Source organism: Cucumis melo, chromosome 7 (genome assembly GCF_025177605.1).
Source record: "Cucumis melo cultivar AY chromosome 7, USDA_Cmelo_AY_1.0, whole genome shotgun sequence".
NCBI lineage: Eukaryota > Viridiplantae > Streptophyta > Magnoliopsida > Cucurbitales > Cucurbitaceae > Cucumis > Cucumis melo.
The window spans coordinates 17,929,160-17,951,999 of record NC_066863.1 but is presented as its reverse complement, the minus strand read 5'-3'; the positions used below and the strand labels follow the sequence as shown (position 1 = coordinate 17,951,999).

Below are 22,840 nucleotides of genomic sequence, written 5' to 3'. Positions count from 1 at the left end.
AAGTTCCTTATTATTTTAATTTTATTAAATTAGTTAAATCATATTTAATTAATATTTCATTTGAATCATATTTGAATAAATATCTCTCACATAACCTATAGTTTTAATTTAATTAATTTAATTAAATAAAATTAAACTAAACTAAACTATTAATTAATTCTCTAATTAATTAATTGCTAAATTAAATATCTTATATTTAATTTAATCCAAATTTGAATCATATTCAAATATAAATTTCTCTCATAACCTATAGTTTTAATATGTATCATATACATGTTAAATTTTAACCTATAATTTTAATATGAATCTAATTCACATTAAATTAATATTTGAACTCATTCAAATATTCTATTCTCTCATAATTTAATTTTGAAACATATCGAAAATTAAATTTATATAATAAAGTCTAATTAAAATATAAACTTTATATTATAATGTATTACCATACATTATATATTATATTAATTCCCAAGTAAATTTGAACATTTCAAATTACAATCAATACAATTAAATCTCATTACTCTTTTAAAAGTTAGGAAGAGAACCTAATGGACCTACAAATCGAAAGCAACAACGATATGAGATTAATTGGCTAAACTTATTAACCAGATTAATCAATATTCATTAATTGTGTGTACACTCCACTAAAGACTTGCAATTGAACTCTTCTGACTATAGATATATTTTTGAGTCCACGTATATAGACCAATACCAGTAAGTTAGTCATTCACAAATATTCTAATACCAGCTGGGTTAAATTACTGTTTTACCCCCGTGTTACTTCTAAATCTTAAATACCAGTGCTCCTCTAATGAACAAATTGTTTATGGTCCAACCAATAATCAAAAATTCATCTCGTGCCATAGAAAGGGTAGGGCTCTTTGTTCAAGTCCCAGAGACACCATTTAAGGGTACACTTATCTACTTACCCTAAAGTCAAGAAGGAGTGTATTTCATCTTGTGTGATTATGTTCCCAGCTCTCCACTTGGTCTTGTCTCCAAAATGATAAGCATATTGAGTCGACAATCTGGCCACTCTTACTTATACAAATCAAAGGACAATCCCTCGTAAAGAGGAGTTCATAATACAGTCAAGATTAAGACTAAGTTACCTAGGTTATCCTAATGAAATAGAAACTCAACTAGTTAACGGAGTTACATCTGGTAGTTACTATTTCGTGGTTTGATCTTATGCAAATCCATTGCATAAGATAACCTCACTCGCATATCGCCTACATAAACGCGTTGGATAAATGCGTTTATATCAAATACAAAGTGAGTTGTATCCATAGTGTTACCAGGATAAGGTACCAGTTTTAACCCTATTCTATAGACCATTTAAGCTAATTATCTTGAACATTGATCTCTGCATGTCTCTACATACTATTTAAGACTCATCAAATAGTTTAGGATGTTAGTTTATTGGATTTAGGTTATTAAGACAAAACTAATAATATAAGCAATAACACTTATTGAAATTATAATAATAAAACACTTTATTAATAACGATCAACAGATTATATTTACTATCTACGAATTTTAGGATATAAAACCCAACACAAACAAGATTATGGGGATGTGTATTCATCGAGACAAAAATAATAGGAAGATTTGGCTATCTCAGAAAAATTACTTGAAGAAAGTCTTGTGACGCTTCAACATGGAAGATTGTAAGCTAATAGCCCGTCTTCCTGTTAATTTCAAGATATCCTCCAATATGAGTCCTAGTGGTGAAGGGGAGAGGATAGAGATGTCTCGAGTATTGTGCTTCGATAGTGGAAAGTTTAATGTTTGCCATGATATGTACCAAATGAGACATTGCATATGCAATAAGAGTAGTTAATCGATATATGGCAAATTCTGGTAGAAAGTATTGGAATGTTGTTAAAAGGATCCTTAGATACATCAAAAGATCCATAGGTGTTGGTTTGTGTAATGGAGGAACAAACTTTAGTATCAAAGGATATATTTACTCCGATTATGCAGGTGATCTTAATAAAAGTAAATCCACCATCGGATATGTGTTTATTCTTGCTAGCAGTGTTGTAAGCGAGGTTTCCAAACTGCAGTTAGTTGTGGCTATGTCAACAACAGAAGCAAAATAGTTTCTTCTGCACAAGCTAGTAAAAAAGCGGTATGGTTAAAAATGCCATCAGAGGAGTTTCTTTTTATAAGAAAGCTTTGTAAACCTCAATATAAAAAAAAAAAAAAAAAAGCTTTGTACTCCTCGATAAGAAAGAAAACTTGTAACTTTTATTTTATATAGTGAATTCTTCTATCATTGCCCATGGTTTTTACCCTAACTTGTTTAGGGATTTTCCAAGTAAAATTCTTATGCTCTATCCTCTCTCTTCTTCTTCTTCATTATTATTGTTCTCAATCTACTTTAGTTGCAATCTTACTGTATTCAATCACAGTCTGTATTCACAACACATTGCACATGTCCATGGCTAAAACCTAAGCATGTCTCTTCTATATGATTGTGATGTTTCATATTAATTTGTGATTAACATGCATTTAAGATTTATTGTTACTAGTTAGTAACACGTGCATTGCACGTGAAATTTGTCATTTTATTTTAGTATATAAAAAAGTGAGATTTGTATAAATAGCATAGTATGAATTTGTATATTCAAATATAGTAGAATCTCATATTGTGTGATATTAATTATATTATTAGAACATATATAATTTCTATGAACATGAAAGTAAGCACAAACAAGATAATATTAGCCATCAAACTTCCTTCTATATACATTCTAATTATTAGATGACTTTATTATTTAAGTTAATAATTAAAAGAACATATATAACAACTAAACTAATCTAATGTAGTTAATTTGGAAATGTGTAAATTAAAATCATGCACTATATTTCACACCTCAAAGATGAATAATTTCATCATAACAAACTTTCAGCAACAACTCGAATTGAAATTTTGATTTGATTCACTTCTTTAAGAGCTTAATTAACATTAAAATTTCCTTTTTTCTTCTTACTAACTTTTTTAGGCTCACCATTTTTTATAACCTCATCAGACGCCTTTCTTTAAATTTGGCACCATTGAACTGTTCATAATTTGTCAAATCGATCACTTCTTGATCTTAAACCCTTCTCCACCTCGTTCTAGTCAGAATTGAAAAGCATAAATTAACAAATTGTCATTTTAATGTTTACCTTCCTCATTATGAAAGAGAGAAAAGTTAGGAAATAAGAGAGTATACCCTCATAAACTTCCCTTTTGATTCACCTACATGCTAGTTTTTTTTTTTTTTTTTTTTTTTGTAGTTTTCTATCGATTTGATGGTGGCAAGCTATTAAGATGTTAAAAATGAAGAACTCTTTAAAATAATGCTCTAGTGTGAATTCTTCCATAATTCCATGCATGTGTATACCTATTGTTCAATGTTGTTCTTTTATGTTATTTGATTTATAATCCGATAATCTATTTATAGGTTACTGTTTTACTTATAATAAGAACAAATGATTTTGTAACTTCATTTTTTTAGTAAGGTGATTTACATTAATTTGCTTTATTTAAATGCAAAAATGAATGGTTATAACATTAATTATCAATTAAATTTAAGAGTCATTCCAACTACTTTAAAAATCCAGAAAACTAAATGAAATTATTATATCAATTGTTTAGAAATAAAATTATAGGAGAAACCTTTTCACATACTTATTATTGAATGACAAAATTACCACCAAGTGGACTATGAGAAAACTTAAAATCAAAAGGTAAAATGGACTAACAAAAATTATGAATTTGAAAACATTTTATCAAAATATATATTTTTCTCTCGTTGGTGCAAAACACTACTCTACATTCATACAAACAAATAAATTTTTAAAAGGTGAGTTGAGAAAGAAAAAGAAACAAATTACAAAAAAAAAGTTTTTTTTTTAATAAAAAATGTTGACTTTACATAATTATAGACAGAAGTTGTATTGAAAAATGTTATAGCGAGATAGTTAAAAGATTACAAAACCTTTAATCATTAGTGTAAGACTATTATATAAAATAACTTGAAAATACTTGTGGAAGTTGAAAAGATAGATACCTTAGTTTGACAAAATTTGTCAAAGCATATATACGTATTTTATTAATGCAAAACTATTGCTATGCATTCTTGAAAAAAATTGAGAGAGCGAATTGAGAAAAAAAATACAATAAACAAATTAAGAAAAATGAATTAAGATACAAACTAAAAACTTTAGCAATTATTGATGGATTAATCTCTAGATTTTATGCACTGCCTTCTATTATTCTATGTGTATAGAGGTAATTGCTTCATAGTGTATATATAGGTAAAGAGGGACGGAAGTTGAAACCAACTTGGAAAATGAAGAGTCTTGGTTTTAATTCATTCAATAATTCTCATCATAAACTTCTCAAATTTAAAATTTTAAAAACAAACAAAAACAAAAACATTATTGTTTTCAACATAAAAGAAAAATTCAATAGCAAATCCCATAATTGATATTTAATGTCAATTATTTATTAAAAACATATTATTTTATTGTAAAAACAAAATATGAAATTAAAAAAAAAAATACTATAGAATCCAAGTAATAACCTAGATAATGTATTAAGAAAATGGATATAATGGAGATAAAAAAAATTCTCTACATGAGAGCTTTTATATATAGTTAAATTCAAACATAATAGTATAGATTCAAACATATCTCCATTATTAGATTGCAATTTTTCGTATCAATATATGGTGTTGATTATTACACCATACCTACAAAAGATATACTAAATCCATCAAAATAGTTGTAAGGAGGAACAAAATAGTGGTTTACAAAAATTATAAAAGTAAAATAGATATATGTAAAGCTGTCCTTGTAATTTCTATTTAATATATAGCATATGATTTTGTTGTTGGGGGATTGGATTCCTTTCCCTATTTTGCTTTTCATTTCATGAGGTATTCATTGTTGGATGATCTCAAATCTTAAAATATTAATAAAAGTTAACTAACGGTACTGCAATTAATTATACATTTAAAAGTTATATTTTTATTATTAGTTGTAAATCTTTAAAATGGAATAATCTTCAATTTTTATTAAACTAAAATAGAAAAGAAGGTTTGTATATCTAAAGAATGGCTGCTAGAGCAGATGTACCCTTAAGATTGTTTTTTTAATTAAATTTGAAGTATTCGCATAACATCACCATTATAATTGCAAACAACGACTCCAACACCCATTTCACCAAGTTTACCTTATATGAGACCCACCAACCAAGGGCCTCTGGGAGGACAGATCAATGGATCTAAGACTCTGCTCAAATTGATCATCAAAAGATTCCGCCAAGTTCGCCACCTATTGAATATGATAAAAATTTAGAGACATACAACCATCAAAAATAGGAGATTGCTCTTCTGCCGAATGCCAAAATCTCACAAGTTCTGCAACAAATTAGAAGAGAAGCAACATCAGTATAGTTCAAGTGTAAAAAAAAAAAAAAAAAAAAAAAAAAAAAAAAAAAAAAAAAAAAAAAAAAGAGAGAGAGGGCTACCCTTAGAAGTACTAACAAAGTCTGGTATGAAGTCTTTTGGTCTTTTGGTCCTTTGGGTGAAACCAAAAGCAAAACAATGAGGGTGTATGCCCAAAATAGACAATATCAAATTATTATGTATGAGGCCCTTTTGGAGTAGAGGTCTCCTACCAATGAGATAATTGCCCTCACTTGTATACTCACAATCATTTCCTTCTCTAACTAACGTGGGACTTCATTTGTACTCCTCACAATCCTCTCTTCTAACAAATTTATTTTACTTTAAACTATGAAAGTTTGCTCTAAATCCCAAGGCACCTTCTGTTCATCTCATTTGACCTGAGCATGAGCAATTATCATATTTTCTCTTATCACATAGATAGATCACACCTACAAAGCTCATTAAATTTCTTTATTCCAAATATGATTTCACCCACAAATGCAATTGTGTTTAGACCAAGTCTTTGATACTAATTGTTATTGATCGAATGAAATTAATCCGAATTAAATTAGATTAAGTTATTAAAAAATCAATCCATCCAAGGGATGAAATCGAAACATAGGTAAAGTAGAGTAAATAAATAACTAGTTTTGGTATCTTACTATTTTGGTTTATATAGAGATTATATGATACTTAAAAATGGTGAGTGAAGGAATGGAGTAATTTCCACACGAAGGCGTGTGAACATCATGTCAATGGAATTCAATTTGCGAAAAATACAAAATACATTAAAATCTCAAACGTAGAAACAAAAAATACATTGAATGTCAAACCTATTAACATGCTTTTCTAAAGAGGAAAGGGAAGAAAATAAAACCTTTGTAGATTTTTCTTTCTTCACATAAATCACCTCCCAATATGTAAAACACCACCACTAGAGTCCTCGTTATTCTCAAGATGAGAATCAAAAAGAGGTGAGCTTATGTGATTTTGTTTTTGGCGAAGGAAAAAAACTTTCTATTTTTTAGAGATATCTCAAAAACTAGAGGAGAAAAATTTTTCCCTTCTCTCTCAATATTTTAGCCAATTTAATAATGATGGTTAGTTGTTTCATTAATTAAATTTATATTAATTAACATAAAAATAATATAAATTTAAATCATATTATATCTTATGTAGTATGAACTTTATACTATATGTCATATAGTATGAACTTCTCATGTAGTATGAACTGTAGTATAAAGTTTATACTACATATGACTTATAGTTCTAATATGAATTAATTTTAACATATAGTTTATTTATAAAACTTATTCATATTATTATTATTAGATTAATTATAGGAAAATTTACATAAATGTAACAAAATACCAAACTATTTACGGCCCGTGTAACAAAGCTCATAAAGTTAGCTATTTTTAAATATTTCAGGTTCTCTTCTTTTTCTCGCGATTTCTTTGTGATTTCTTTCGTCGTTTTACTCTTCGATTTCTTTCATCGTCTTTCTTCTTTTCATTTTCTTTTTTTCTGCGATTTCTTTCCATCATCTTTCTTATTTTTCAATTGTTTTTTTACGTCGTTAAATCTTTCCATCGTATTTCTTTTTTTTTCATTGCGATTGGATTTCTTCTTTTTTGATTTTGTGATTTCTTTCAACCGTCTTTCTTCTTTTTTGACTATTTTCTACATCGTTTAATATTTACATCTTCTTCTTTTCTGATTCTTTTTTACGTCGTTTATTCTTTCCAACGTCTTTCTTCTTTTCTTTTTTTTTTTACGCGTTTACATTTGGGTAACCAAATCTAAACGACTGTGTATAAGACAAAGAATCTTGAAAAAAATATCATTTAGATTGGAGTAGCCAAATGTAAACGATCATTTAAAAAAGTAAACGATCGTATAAAAAAAATAAAAGATCGTGTATAAAAAATCTTGAAAAAAAAATCATTTGTATTAGAATAGCCAAATGTAAACGATCGTGTAAAAAAGTGAACGATCGTGTAAAGAAATCTAAATGATCGTGTACAAAAGAATTTAAAAAATCGTGTATCAAATTTAAAAAAAAAATCATTTAGATTTGGGTCTCCAAATCTAAACGATCGTGTAACAAAATTAAACGATGGAATTAAAAAGATAAATTGTAGCCATATATAAACGATCGCGTATAAATTGTAGACATATCTAAACGATCGCGTTGGAGCCATATCTAAACGATTGCGTATAAATTATAACCATATCTAAATGATCGCCTTGTAGCCATATCTAAACGATCGCATATAAATTATAGTCATATCTAAACAATCGCGTATATATTGAACCATATCTAAACGATTGCGTATAAATTATAACCATATCTCAACGATCGCCTTGTAGCCATATCAAAACGATCGTGTATAAATTATAGTCATATCTAAACGATGGCGTATATATTGAACCATATCTAAACGATCACGTATATATTGAATCATATCTAAACGATCGCGTATAAATTGTAGCCATATCTAAACGATCGCAAATATATTACGCGCGCGATATTGACGGCTTGGTTGACAGGGCATTTTTTGTATTTTACATGGTGGACTTCTGCGCTTTTTCCATTTTTTGAATTGTTCTAAACAGTGTAAATATTTTGTCGCTTTTTTATATTTTTTAAAAGACCCCTTAATTATATTCAAATATCAATTTCTCTTATAAAAACTTTATATTATAATGTATTTGATACATTATATTAATCGCACCATATACAATTTATTCCCTTTAATTAATTTTGAATAATTCAAATTAAACAAAATAAATTTGATTCTCATTTTACTCTTATTGAGCTAACAAGAGGATCTTAAAAACCTACAGATTAAAACTCCAATGGTGGGAGGTTAATTGGTTAAACTCTTTAGTTAAATTAATCTCCACTCATTAAGTATCAGTCATTCGACTAAAGACTGATAGTTACACTCTTCTTACTATAGATATATTTCTGTGTTCATTAGATATAACCAATTGATAGCTCAATGAACCTTCACAAATTGTTCGTAAGTACAGTTAGGCCAAAATTACAATTTTGCCCATGTAGTTACATCTAACTCCTCAAATACCACTGATCTCTCTAATGAACAATAAGTTATAGTCCTACTATAACTAAACTTCTCTCAGACCAAGAAAGGGTGTAGCGCCACATTGTTCAACCGCTGGAATCAGCCTTTAAGAGAAGTTTATCTATAGAGAATGAGTGAATTCTTTCTTGTGTACTTATGTTTCCAGCTCCTTAATAAGAAGAATCCCAAAAGTGGTAGGCATATTGATCGACGACATATGCAGATCAAAGGACTTTCTTCACAGACAAGAGTTCACAACTTACTCAGGATTCAAGTTAAGTCACCTGATTATCCTGGTGAAATATAATCTAATCTAGTAATTATGTTAATAAGAGAGATTATTCATTTTTATGATCTAGTATTATAGAAACTCTTTGTATAGAATATCCTCATTCTAATGTCTTGACATGAATGATCAGGATCATATCGTTTGTAGCACTTTAGAAAAATTGTAACAACTTTAAAGCATGTTGTATTCGTAGTGTCCCCAAGATAAGGTATCCGACCTTATCCATTTACTACAAACTGTTTAGTCTATCACTTAAACATGATTTGTGAGACCCATGCCTAAAATGGAAAACTCAAATGGAAATAAGAATTTGTTTAGAAGTTTTTTAAGAAGGCGTTTTGAGAAGAGTGTTTTGAAATTAGGTGTTTCGAGTTGAAGATTGTGTTGAAGCAAGGTGATGGTAGGAAGGCAAGTTGCGAGCAAGATATAGTAGGTGTATTGATGTTCAACGCAAGATGAAACTAGGCATTGAAGAGTCATGAATCTACTGAAAAACTTCGTAATTGTGCTTAATTAATGGGCTACGTGGAAGAACTTAAGTTAAGTATGGACATGAGAAATATTAAGCTTACATGTGTGTTACTTTAAGACGGAGCTGACGAGTTTATAAGAACTTAAGTATGACTAATCCTGACGAGTTTATGAGGACTTAAGGATGACTAATCTAACTTGTGATTAGTATAAAAAGGGAAGAAAGGTCAGTAGAAATAAGGGTTAAGCTGGAATTCTTAAGAGTTACTTTGTTGGAAAGAAGAATAAGAAAAGATTTGAAACTAGGTGTTTCTAAAGGAAGGAGTTAGTCCGTGAGTGATTTTCCAAATGTCTTAAGATTTTAAAGCTTTATTCTAAATTCTTTGTTGGTTTGTAATGATGTTTTTATATTAATGTTTATAAAGAAGTAATTTTGAAAGAAATTTTATGTTATGCTTCTAGAAAAGTTTTATGATTGTATACTATGTTTGTTGTAAACCATTAGTCTTATTTCTACCAATGAAGCTTACTATTATGTGCACATAAGGAATAAATGCAGCCATGTAGAAAAGAACTGCATGGTGGAGTGAAGTTGGCCAATGCTTAAAAGGAGTGTGTTAAGCTTAGTGGCCTGAGCAACGAGAAATGAACCAGAAAATTCTCCAAGGGGATGTTGATGAAAAGGACATCACAGTAGCATATGCATGGGAATGGTTCATGCTTTTGGAAGAAGAAAGAAATATGAAAGACTAATGTGTGATATCTATTAGAAAAATTAGGCAATGAAAGCCATGTTTATGAAATTGATCATTTTATATATTATATGCCCAAAAAGGTTTTTGAAAAGCTATCACTCACTAAGTTTTTACTTACGTTTTAAGTCCCTTCCCCCCCCCCCCCAGGTCTTCAGGCATTGACGCAAGTTGAGAGAGAGGCTAGTTATCATGCATTAAAGCTGGTCAAGGCGTTTTTGAAGGAATGAAATTCCCAAAGTGGAAGCGTATGAACGCGGTGCAAGTAAAATTCAATTTATAAAACCAATAAATTCAAAGAAAAACAATAAACAAAATAAGCATGCTTCTCATGGAGGAAAATGTGAAAATAAACTAACATTTGTAGAACCAATTCTTCTTCCAAGCTTTCAAGATACCACAAAATCTTTCTTGTTATTCTCCAAGTAAAGAATCACATAGAGTTGTGGGCTTCTGTAATTTTGGTGAGGGAATAATTTTTTTAGAGAATTTTGTTTCCTTTGGAATATAAAGAGATCGTAAGATAGTGCTTAAAAAAATCTTTCTCTTTTTTCTTTTAAAACAAATCTTAACAATGATATGGAGGGGGAAGTTATCAAAATAACTTCCTCCCTCTTTCCCACGTAGAATAACCAATCAATAGTGTAATGACCATTCACAAATTGCTCGTAAGTACAACTAGGCCAAAAATTACCGTTTTGCCCTTGTAATTACATCTAACTCCTTAAGTACCACTGATTCCTCTAATGAACAATAATTATAGTCCAGGCCAAGAGAGGGTGTGGCGCCACATTGTTCAAGCCCTGAAATCAGTTCTTAAGAGAGCAATTTCTCTACTTACTCTATCTATAGAGAAGGAATGAATTCCTTCTTGTGTAGCTGTGTTCCTAGCTCCCCAATCAGACGAATCCCCAAAATGGTAGGCAGATTGAGTCAACTACATAGGCCACTCTCACCCACACAAATCAAAGGATCGCCTTCATAGGCAGGAGTTCACAACTCACTCAGGATTCAGGTCAAGTCATCTATAGTTATCCTGGTGAAATGTAGTCTCAACTAGTAATGGTGTTAATAAGAGAGACTATTCATTTCATGGTCTGGTCTTATACAAACTCTTTGTATAGAATACCCCCGCTCTAATGTCTGGACATGAATATTAAGATCAAATCATTTGTAGCACTTTAGAACAATTGTAACAACTACAAAGCAGGCTGTATTCATAGTGTCACCAGGATAAAGTATCCAACCTTATCCATTTACTACAAACCATTTAGTTTATCACTTAAACATGATCTACTTGTATGTCTCCACATACATGTTTAGGTTACAGAAGATAACCTTGGATGTTAGTTTATTGGTTTTGTGGGTCAATGCAACTAAATGTCAAATAAAATAAAACATTTTATTTTATTAGATAATTATTTTATTAGATAAATAAAAAGTTTGTATAATATATACAATTACAAACTACAATACCACGAGATTTAGGGCATCAACCCCAACAATCTCCCACTTGTCCTAAAGCTAGTAGGGTGTACAACATAAAAAAAAGACTATAATAGTACACAAAACAAGAAACTAGGGCATACAATACACACCCAGTAAATCTCCCACTTGCCCTAGATTAAATGTGGCATGTCACGTAGACCTAGACTCTCTAGGTGACCCTCAAACACCTTAGCCATGAGGGACTTTGTAAATGGATCAGCAACATTGTGTGTCGAAGCTATCTGTGTGACGATCACGTCCCCTCGATGTACTATTTCTCGAATCAAGTGATACTTGCGTTTAATATGCTTTCCACGCTTGTGGCTTCTGGGCTCCCTAGAATTAACCACAACCCCTCTGTTATCACATTAAAGAGTAATTGGTTTTGACATGTTTAAAACTACTTCCAAATCAATCAAGAATTTTCTAAGTCAAATAGCTTCTTTGGCAGCTTCACAAGCTGGGATATACTCTACCTCCATGGTGGAAGAATATGAAAGAAAGAAAAAGAATATGAAAGAAAGAAAAAGAATATGAAAAGACAAACTTGAAATATTTAAAAAATATCTAATTTTATGAACCATGAGCGTAAATATTAGATGTTTTGTTATGCAAGTTTCGCTTTCAAAACTGTGATTCAATATGTACTTTGGTGGTAGTGATTCTTCAAAGTAATTAATGGAAATTCAAATTCTATCGATAAAGAAAAATAATTGATTTCAATCCATGAGGTCAAGAAACGAAGCGTGGAGACAGAAACCGATGTAGGGCCACCTAATTCTAATTCCCGTTCCATTGTTTGTTCCTCAACCGTCAAGAAAATTCCACGACCGAGGTCTCTTCCTTCCTGCCCTAAATTTAGCTAACGATCCTCAATCACGCGAGTTTTCAAAACCCGCTGAACATGATTCTCTTCTCCGCACCTCCGGTTTCCATCGTTTTCTTCTTTTCACTCCTCATCTTCGTCTTTGCAGTCCGATCTGAGGATGTTTCCTCCGCCATCCGCTTGCCTTCTGAAGCCACCAATAACGACGGCGATGTAGATCTCTGTCCTGTGTCGGTCCCCTCTTATTGTCCCGTGAAATGCTTTAGGACGGACCCCGTCTGCGGGGTTGATGGCGTTACCTATTGGTGTGGTTGTGCCGATGCTCTGTGTTCAGGTGTCAAGGTCGCCAAGATGGGATTTTGTGAAGTCGGCAACGGCGGTTCTGCGCCTATTCCCGGCCAGGCCCTCTTTCTGGTGCATATTTTGTGGTTGATCATCCTTGGAGTTTCCGTCTTGTTTGGACTCTTCTGAATCTCAGGCCACTTCCATTCATTTGGCTCCCTTACGACTATAGATGGATTGCTGTATGAATCCCCTTTCTTTCCATTTTCTTATACTTGAACATTCTTTTGAGAGGATCATTATTGTTCGGCAATTGATTTCATCCTATTCTTTTGTCTATTTTACTTCTCACTCCGTGCCCTGGCTAGTAATAATATATCTCCTACATTTTTTTCTTATCCTAATCAGAATTGCTTTTCTTTTCGAGTCTATTGCCAAACTTTTATGAATTTTTTTCTTCACGAACTTCCATTCATCAAATTCTGGCTAAATAATGCCACTATTTTATTTATTTTATTTTGGAGTTCTCTGAATGTTATTACATGTGGAAAGAAAATTTAAGCAATGAAATTAAAAACGAGGTTCCGACGAGCCTATTCATGGAGTTTGATTTTCTGTTGGTTTGGGGCTCTGGCGACCATAGATACTTCATAGTTCTTAACGCCTAAACTTATCGTGTCAATCATTTGACAATTTGATTTCCAGTTCTCAGAATTTCCGCTCAACCAGACATGACTATGCAGAGGTGGTGAAGAGTGTTAAATTGAAAGATTTTTTTTTTTTTTTTTCCTCTTCTTACCTCACCGATTGACACTCTTTACACGCCGATTGATCATGGATGGAAAGACAAAATTAATATAATTAGTAATCCCTCCGACATTCTCGAATACTCTCACATGAATTTTTATCGTGTGAAAGGGTTGTGAAAGTTTTGTTAAGATTGGTTTCCCTTATGTATTCCCTCCATATTGCATTCTGAGTATCGATTTTTTAATTTCTGCCCTTAATGCAGTATAAAAGGGGACAGATTCCTCGACCAGGAAGGAATAGGTAGGAGATGGCTCCTCCAATAGTCTATGTATCCTTTATCATTGCTTCTCATTTATGGCCTAAATAAAAGATCAATTATTTACTCATGCAAAATGTTGAAGATGAGATTTACCGTCGTGGCTATATTTCTATTATTCCAGTAATTAATTAATTAGTAATAATTTGTACAAACCTAAGTACATCAAATACTCCAAACAAAGAAAAGGTAGGGGGAACGTTAAACATATAACATAGATCATAAGAAGATTGGAATATGTTGTGAAGTAAGTTGAATTGAATAGCTTTTAAAATATTAATTGTCGAGAAGGAATAGTGAGAGCTTATTTGAATTTGTCAAGATACAGTCATTCCGAATGAAATAAGAACCGTTGGCGCCATTGAATCCGAAGGAAGCTCGCAGTCCCAACTAAGAGAGGACTTCTAAGAGACAATATTGGACTGAGAATAATTCCGAGTGGCCTCCAGTACAGGCACAGTTTTCCTCTCACGGTCTCACCCAAAAAGAACCCTACAGCCAAAAACATGGGAATTTTTCACGAAGTCGGTAAATCCATTCACTATTCCGCACTCTTGGGGCTCTGTAGAGAAAATCCTGGGCGATGATTTTCAACTTCGTCCATAACTCTAACAGTTTGGTTACTATCTCCCCCAATTTCTGCCGCCAGATTGCTCTCCTTCATGCCTTCATTTAATCCACTAGTTCCGGCTTCAACGCCAGAGACATTATTGCCCACGAGGTTCTTATATATTGTAAGGGCTTGAGCCATCATGTTCGCTGGATTCGCCGCTGAACTAGGAAGCAACATTGTGGTCCCCTGAAGAGGAAAATCCAATACAAGTATTAAGACCCTTCTGTGGATGGGGTCAAATAAATCGTTACGAGATCAAACTTCACCTCTTTGGCAATGTTACTGAAGGCTTGTATGTATTGTTCAGCGATTCTCAAACTAGCAGCCTGTCAATAACCCAGAGTTACTTAAGTTATTCATGCCAGCAGTCAGTAATGTAATCTTCACAATCAAGAATGGCATGTGATATAGACAGTACAAACGAAAAAAATTGATTTGAGCATTGCTCTATACCACCTAGAGGTTAAAGGTTAAGGTCCCTACCATCTTGTTTATAGAACTGAGAAAAAATTATGAAAATAACAAAATGGAAATAAGGAATACAACTAGATGGTTAGCAAAAGAAGGCATTGGTTTGTATTGGACATTGTGTAGTTTCCAGCTGAAATGTTAGCAATAACTTTTTAAAAAAAATAATAAAAAAAAAGAGAGAGAAGTTAAATATTTGAAAGGGAAGAAATTTTTAGCTACTAAGTGGAGAACTGTAACATTTGAGAAGCAACCATTCAAGTTATTATAGCCACAATTGGAGAAAGGAAAAAACACATCAGGACTGTTCTTTTTGCTTGGGTAGTTGGGGGGGGGGGGGGGGGGGGTGGCGATTCCTAACAAAATTTAACATACTGTTCTCAATTTTGCCTCTCCTTAGAGGTCATAGAAACCCCAGCCGTAGTTTCTTTTTTAAAAATATATATATAAAAGCAACCACTTTCATCAAGAAAAATAATAGAAGAATGCACGGGCTATAGAAAACCAACCCACAAAAAAGGAGAGGACACCCTTTACAAGAAATGACTCTAGCGATACAAAATTGTGCTTATAGTTTTTGTAGGTAGAGGGTATCATATTAGATTTAAATAGTTCATAGAGCCATTGATCATGCAACAAATAGGGTGGGTAGGCACAACGACCACACTACATGTATATAGAGAGATTTTCCTAAGGCTGAAAGTTCATGTAAAAAAATGCTAGAATACCACATTCCCCTTCTTGACAGGTTTGGCCTGGTAAATCCTCCGGCCCCCAAAGTATTCGGCAGTTGAACCTCATATTTCGGTCATTATGTATACAAATTTGGAATTAATCGGAGATTTTTGCCAACTTAGGCGGAAACATTGATTGCAGCCGGACCAACTAAGATCACAAGCAGCGATCCCCACGACCGCTAAAGGTTAGTTAAGCTGGCTTTTCTCTTTCCTAATTTTTTTTCATCCAAGCCATACTAGATGTTCCAAAGAATCAGAACATCCCATTACCTAATGAAATTCATTGCCCGCCCCTATAAAAGCTTATTTGTCACTACAACCGGAGATCGAACAAGGATTCTTCTTAAAATTCTGTCAGTTGAAACAACTAGTGCGTTGTATCCTAGTATTGTACGGTACTTTAATTGATAGTGACAATTTATATGAGTGAGATACAAATTGAGTATCCCAATGGTTTCCTTTCTTTCATTATTACAAGAGAATCATGGCTGCCTTCTAAACTAAGTACTTAATAAGCTTTCATAAAAGGACAATTACTGTATAACACGTGCCTAGTTTCAATTCATATGTAAAAAATAAATTCAGTGATTTAAATCAATGAAAGGACGATAACTTTAAAATCAAAGCTGAAAAGCTCGATTCTAAAAGAGCTAGGATCGGGGGAAATTTAGCTTTAGTTTTCCCTTTTCACTAGACCCCATTGGTGGCCGGTCATGGTCTATAGGGGTTGGTCAAATTTAGATTCAAGGTCTTAGCCCTAGGTTCAATCTTCAAAACTTATGGAAAAAAACTCGGAAGCGTTTAGTGTACTGAGTTGAGTTATAAGATAAGTGTTGTTCAGTTTAGGGAGTTTAACTAGTTTGGGGAATTAAATAGTCTAATTTCTGGTGAAGATTTGTTTAGTCTAGGTTTAGAAAACTGCGTTTCATGCAAAGTTGTTTAACATGTCGTTTTCAAGCCCGTATGCTAATATTTCTTCACTATACAATTAGAGCTATATTCCAATCAAAATGTTCAGTGACAACAATTTTGATTTCAATTTTTCTTACATTATTTGCTATACCTTTTAATTTTCAATTTCAACACTAACGTAGGATTGAATACAATGAAACAATTTTTCTTAATTTGAGATCAATTTTATGGCTTAAATTTGGATTTTGCATTTCTTTTCTAAATATTTGAGATACAGTTTGGAATATGTACAAATTTAATATAAGGTGAATACAGTTGTAACAAAATTCATTTTTTGATTTAAGTTGGACCAATTTTGTGGATTATCATTTGAATCAAAGCTCCTAATTCGATAAGGATTCAAAATTGGTGTGTTTGTTTAAAATGGTTTTATTTATTTAAAAAGTTCTTATATATGTGTGTGTGTGTGTATATGTATGTATATATATATATATATATATATATATATATATATATATATTTTGTGAGGCAGAGTTATTAGAAATATATAGGAAGGAGAGAAAAAAAGGTAGATGTAGTTCTTCGACATATGTGTAGGATTCAATAATGGGGTGGAGATATTTAATGCAATGTCCTAATTTGATAAGGAAACATCTTTCTGGAAGGATCATTCGGTTGGGGATAGACCCCCTTTCATCAGGGTTTCCTAGGTTATACCATTTGTCCTTTTTTAAAAATTGTCTCGTGTTAGATGTTTTGGTTTGATTTGAGAATTCAGTCTCTTCCTCCCTTAGTTTTTGTGGGGCGTTGTCCAACAAGAAGTCAACGAAGGTGGCCTCTCTTCCCTAATTGAGACTTTAGATTGTGGAAAGATTGGGGAGAAGGGTTGTCCATGTTTGAAGCCCTAATCTGGCAAAGGGATTCCCTTGTAAGTCTTTATTTAGGATTTTAGCTAACCCCTCTCCCATTGCTGAGTCGATCTTTGATGTTTTATGGAGGACTAACATTCCAAAGAAAATCAAGTTCTTATCTGGCAAGTTTTGCTTGGTTGTGTGAATACAATGGATAAGGTTTTGAGAAAGTTGTCTTCATTAATGGGACCTTTATGTTACCTTCTTTGTCAAAAGGCGGAAGAGAACCTGGATCACCTTCTCTAGGGGTGTCAGTTTGCGAGATCTGTTTGGAGCTATTTGAAGCAGGAGTTTGATGTTTTCCTTGCATTCGTTTGAAATTGGGGAATTCCTCCTCCATCCACTCTTCAAAGAGAAAAAGTGCTTTCTTTGTTTGCAAGGGTGTGTACTTTGTTATAAAATTTGAGGGGGAGAGAAATAATAAAATATTCAGGGGTGTGGAGAGTACAGATGTCCGGAAGCCTTCCCATCCCCACCCCCTTATTCTATTCCCCATCCCCACGAATTTTCCCGTGGGGATTCCACGAGGATCAGGTTCCCCATGGGGTAAATTCCTCGTCTTGGTTCTTTTTTTAACAACCAAAGGACATGATAATATCCCATTGTGGAGAGAGAATGTATCCATGAAAGCATAGCTTAATCAAATAATTTATAAACAAACTAAAGAACTACGAGAAATCTACGGTCTTTACAAGAAAATTATATAAGCAAGGAAAGAATCAGATTTGGACATAACTTGCAGTAATGGTAAATGGTGGCAGTGACAATGCTTGGTTACTCGGTGGCCGGCAGCATGAGGTTACTCGATGGCAGAGTGAAGAGAGACAAAGTTAGGAGAGAGTCGGCGGAAGAGATGGGAGATAGAGATATTACTCGGCGGCAGTGGCTTGTGGTTTTAACTTTTAGGAAAGTTTTTAGGGATTAGTGGTTGTTATATTTTTTAAAGGGAAACATATCTCTTCATTAATTAATGATAACAATAAAGAGCCAAAGCTCAGTACATTAAGAATATATATGAGCAAAACCTAAGAATCAATAGGTGTACCGGAGACATCTCAACTTGGTTGACACCCCCTTAGTGCCCTCGTCATATCCAAATGCTAATTATAAAGAACAGATTACAGCCAAATACAAAATCAGAAGAAGCCTTTCTCTATAGACTAACAAGATACGTTCTAATAATAATAATAGAAAAAATACACTTCCCAGCGCTTGAACTTTATAGGAAATCACAAAAAGCATGAAAAAGACTATTTTTGTCGTTTAGAAGATGAAAGCCTGCCAATTCAGTTGTATCTCTTGAGGTGAATACTCTTGGAAAGCCTTGGATAAAGAACACCATGACGAGGCATTCAATTGGGCGAAACTCAAGCCGATTGTTCCAGCTTACAAATTTATCGAGGAAGACTCGCTGATTTCTTTCGAACCATAATTCTACTAGTAATACCTTGACCGCGTTGCACAATAAGAGGAGAGAATTTTTCTTCATGACCAAAACCCATCAGAATTTACAGCACATTATTTCTGATACTATTGTCAAAAACCCAAACAATATTGAATAATTGCAGCAGCCGCTTCCACTAGTTTACAGCATAAGGACAGCCAAAAAAAGGTGCTGAAGATTTTCCTGGTAATTGAGACAAAGAGGGGGCACGTGTGGGTGAAAGATAATGGGATGGAAGCGGGAGTTTTTTCTGTAATACTGAAGCAAAATTCAGACTTCCAAACATTAACTCGCTTCAGACATTTAGTTTTCCAAAGACTCCTTTGCAGTGCATTTTCATTAGGTGAAGCCATGGATAGATGAATTACTAGAGATTTAATAGTGAAAGAGCCACTTGTCTCGAGGAACCAAACTCCTTTATCTGAGAAGGTATTTAACAATTTTCCTTCCCTCAATAAAGCCTGAACTCCATATGGTCTTAATCAGATTAAAGTCGATCGGCACTTGCTTTGTTTCCTGAATCAGAACCACATCTGGATTTGAGCTCTTTAATAGTCTTTTCAAAGCCAATTGTTTTGATTTGCTTCAAAGACCTCTTGCTGTTGTTATATAATCTATAATTTATATAAAAGCAGGGCAGGCCAGGGCAGAGACGAAGATTATAATCCCTGGCCACAAATGGTAAATGGGAAAAAGAAATTCCCACTCTCTCCAAGTGTATTCAGGGATCCCGCCTAGTTTGAAGGGTCCCTGCAAGGCCCAAGCTTGAGGGTTTAATGGGCATCTCTAGTGGAGAGGAACCATAGTGAGGTTTTGAACTCTATAATGTTTTATGTTTCTCTTTGGCTTCAATTTTGAAGGTTATTTATAATTACTCGTTGGACACTATTTCCCTAGTCGGAAACCCTTTCTTCAATGGGGCTTTTGAGGGATTGGCATTTTTATATGCCCTTGTATTCTTTCATTTTTCAATGAAAACAATTATGTCTATAAAAATAAAAAGTCCTCATGTATGTGGGCCAAAAAAGGAGTTGGTTATTTTAATCAACTCCGCTCAACTCAAGCTAGTGCGGCAAACACCCTTTAGTGTTTCCCATGGTCCCATGTTAGTGAGTCTTCCCATGGGTTATCAGGGTTCAACCCAGAACCATGGTAACAGAAAAAAAAAATGAATTTTCAACATGCAAACGACATGAATGCCCATTGAAGTTTCAAAAAGGATCTAGTTTGATCACATCGGTTCTGACTTAGGCACAAACTGAGAATCCAAAGCACCAATGAATTAAAAGCTAAAGCATGAGAATAAAAACCTCACCTCGACACCTCCACTGTCTTTGAGTGCCTGTGACACAACAGCGAGTCCTTTGGCTGTTGCTTGGGCTTTTACAACGATGGCCTCGGCTTCACCTGGTGAGTGGATTGAGGATGAAGATAGAAGAATAATGACACAAAAAGCAATACTCATCCACCCAGATATTCACATGCCACTTTTTTTTATATAGGAATTGCACTTTAACCTAATCTAAAGAAACAAGAGACAGGAGTAAGGCATCTCGTATAAATGGTAAATTTAGCAATTGAATAAAAAAGGGCTCAAAATTACAAGCAAAACGTCAAATATTGCACCACACCCACTTTGATCAAAGAAGAATAGGTGCTGCTAAACAATGATAGCCCTCTCAAGTGTACCACATAAACTCTCTACCCTATAGACGCCATTCATTATATATTTGGTAACATTCCCTCTAATGAAATTGTTCTCTCTCTACTCCGTGGATAGTTAACACAATTAATGAGCCACCTAAATTTGTGTGTCGATTCTTTTGCGATTTTAAGTTTTTCTGTATATTTTGTTTGCCAATTACATAAAAGGAAGAAAGGCATATATTCTGGGATAGTGTAAGATGTGGAAACCATATACCCTTTCTTTAAATCTACTTTTGTTATAATCATGATAAATAATTATATATTTAACTCAATGTCGAAATAGTAATGGAGACTGACCTCGCGCTCTATTAACTTGATCCATTTTTGCAGCTTCAGATTCTAATATAACTGCATTCTTCCTACCATCAGCAATATTGATGTTGGCCTGTCTTTCTCCTGTTCAAAATTGAAGGGCATTACTATACTTGAATGAATACTGAAAGAAAGAGATTAATTTCAGTAAATTTACCCCCCCCCCCCCCCAATGGAATACTTAATCCTTTTCCTTTTCTTTGCAATCGTGGCCATCCATTCCCACAGAAACTCGTGGGATATTTAATACCTTAGGTTGGTAGCCATCATCACAGCCTCAAAAGCACTCAGGCTAACTTGCCAGTTCAACAACCAAATCTATTGATGAGATTTTGATCTACTGAAATCTATTAGGTTAGGCCTATGGAAGATTAGAGTATTTTATGAAATTCAAGTTAAGATGATTTTAATCGTTCATTACCTTCAGACTCAAGAACTTGAGCTCTCTTTTTACGTTCTGCTTCAGCTTGCATCTCCATAGCGGCCCTCACCCCGCGAGGTGGAGAAATATCCCCTAAAAGATAAAAGGGAAATAATAATAATAATAATAATAATAATAATAATAATAATAATAATAATAATAAACCAGGCCACTTTCAAATTTCCCTCAGGATATGATAGAACTATCGTTAAGAGTAATATAGAACGAACTTATTTCATATCGAAGGCATTGCAGTCCCCAGTCCCTTGCAGCTACGTTGATAGACTCCTACAGAATGGACCACTTAAAAGATTACTAATCAGTTAAACCATTCATTTCTTGTCATTCAGTCAATCAAGGCACAATGCTGTACAAAACTAGAAGAAGGTGTGTGTTTCGAAATCAAATTTTATTCCACAGCAAACAAACACAACCAAAATTCTCAAGGTCAAAAGACATGATAGGAGAACAGGTTAGAAAAAACTATATGGAGCATGGAAAGAGGGGAACGTAAAATAAGTACCACTATCTTCTCATTCAGCGTGTCTCTCTCCTCAAATGTTTTGTCAAGAGTTATCTTCCCAAGCTCGCTACGCATTGTAGTCTGAGCGAGCTGAATAACAGCGTATATGGGATTCTCAACTCCATAGGATGCCAGCTTGGGGTCCACTATCTGCAGGGTAACCGAGAGTTGGAGAGGTTTTTGTTTTCAATTTTAGGAGAAACGAAAGTAGAGGGAGTTTGAAGCGTTGCAATGAAGCAACGCAGAAAGCTTCACCTCGTACCTTAACATAAAGCACCCCATCTATCAAAATGCTGACATTATCCTTTGTGATAGCAGACTGGTCCGGAATAGGAATAGCTTCCTCCTTCAAGGAATGCACATAGGCAATCCGATCGACAAAAGGAATCAGAAAATGAATTCCCGAGGGGAGAGTCTTCACATACTTACCAAATCGTTCGATCACATAAGCCTTCTTTTCGGGGACAATTCGAATACCCCAGTTGATAGGAGGAGTAATCTCATAGCTAAGAAAACGAAAAAAGGTTAGAAAATCATTAACTAGAGCGCAAATTAGTCGTATAGAGATATTTTAAAAAAAAAATTAAAAAAAAAATATGGAGAGAAAGTAGAAGAAATGCAGGGGGAGTATAGAGAAGTCACCTGATGTTGGGATCTCGACCAGTGCGAAGATAGCGTATGGTGGTGGCAGAGAAGAGAGGATGTGAGATGAGAGAAGAGGGTTGAGGAGAAAAAGGGTTGTGGGAGAAGAGAAAGGAAGAACGCGTCGGAGTGAATGGGGAAAGGGTGGAGAGATGTCTGGAATGGGCAATGAATTGGAGAAATCTAAGGGTGGAAGAAGCATTGGGGTTGAAACAATTCATCATGTCTGGAGCGAATGAGGAAGGACAGAAGTAAAGCCCTAGTAAATGTAAAACCTGGAGGTTTTAGAAGAAGAAGTTAGACCCCCCCCCCAGCTCCACTTTTTCTTTCTTGCAGCCGAAGAAGCCTTGAAGAAGAGGCAAAGATATCCGCAGTTCACAGTTGTTCACCTCCTATTCCCTCTATTTACCAAATACATTCTAAAATTATACAAATTA

General features: G+C 33.7%; 2 protein-coding genes across 2 annotated transcripts; one reads left to right on the top strand and one right to left on the bottom strand.

Moving 5' to 3' along the window:
- Positions 1-12,443: 12,443 nt before the first annotated feature.
- On the top strand, positions 12,444-12,836 carry LOC107991954 (uncharacterized). The gene has a single exon (XM_017047461.2). It carries the CDS (start codon positions 12,444-12,446, stop codon positions 12,834-12,836), a length of 393 nt encoding a protein of 130 aa, XP_016902950.1.
- Positions 12,837-13,951: 1,115 nt separating this feature from the next.
- Positions 13,952-22,793, bottom strand: LOC103501170 (uncharacterized). The gene is made up of 9 exons (XM_008464677.3): positions 22,404-22,793; positions 22,024-22,267; positions 21,762-21,911; positions 21,469-21,526; positions 21,239-21,331; positions 20,803-20,901; positions 20,114-20,205; positions 14,593-14,652; positions 13,952-14,512 (listed from the first exon to the last, which is right to left on the bottom strand). Exons 1-9 carry the CDS (start codon positions 22,625-22,627, stop codon positions 14,255-14,257), a joined length of 1,278 nt encoding a protein of 425 aa, XP_008462899.2. The 5' UTR covers positions 22,628-22,793; the 3' UTR covers positions 13,952-14,254.
- Between the last annotated feature and the right edge of the window lie 47 nt (positions 22,794-22,840).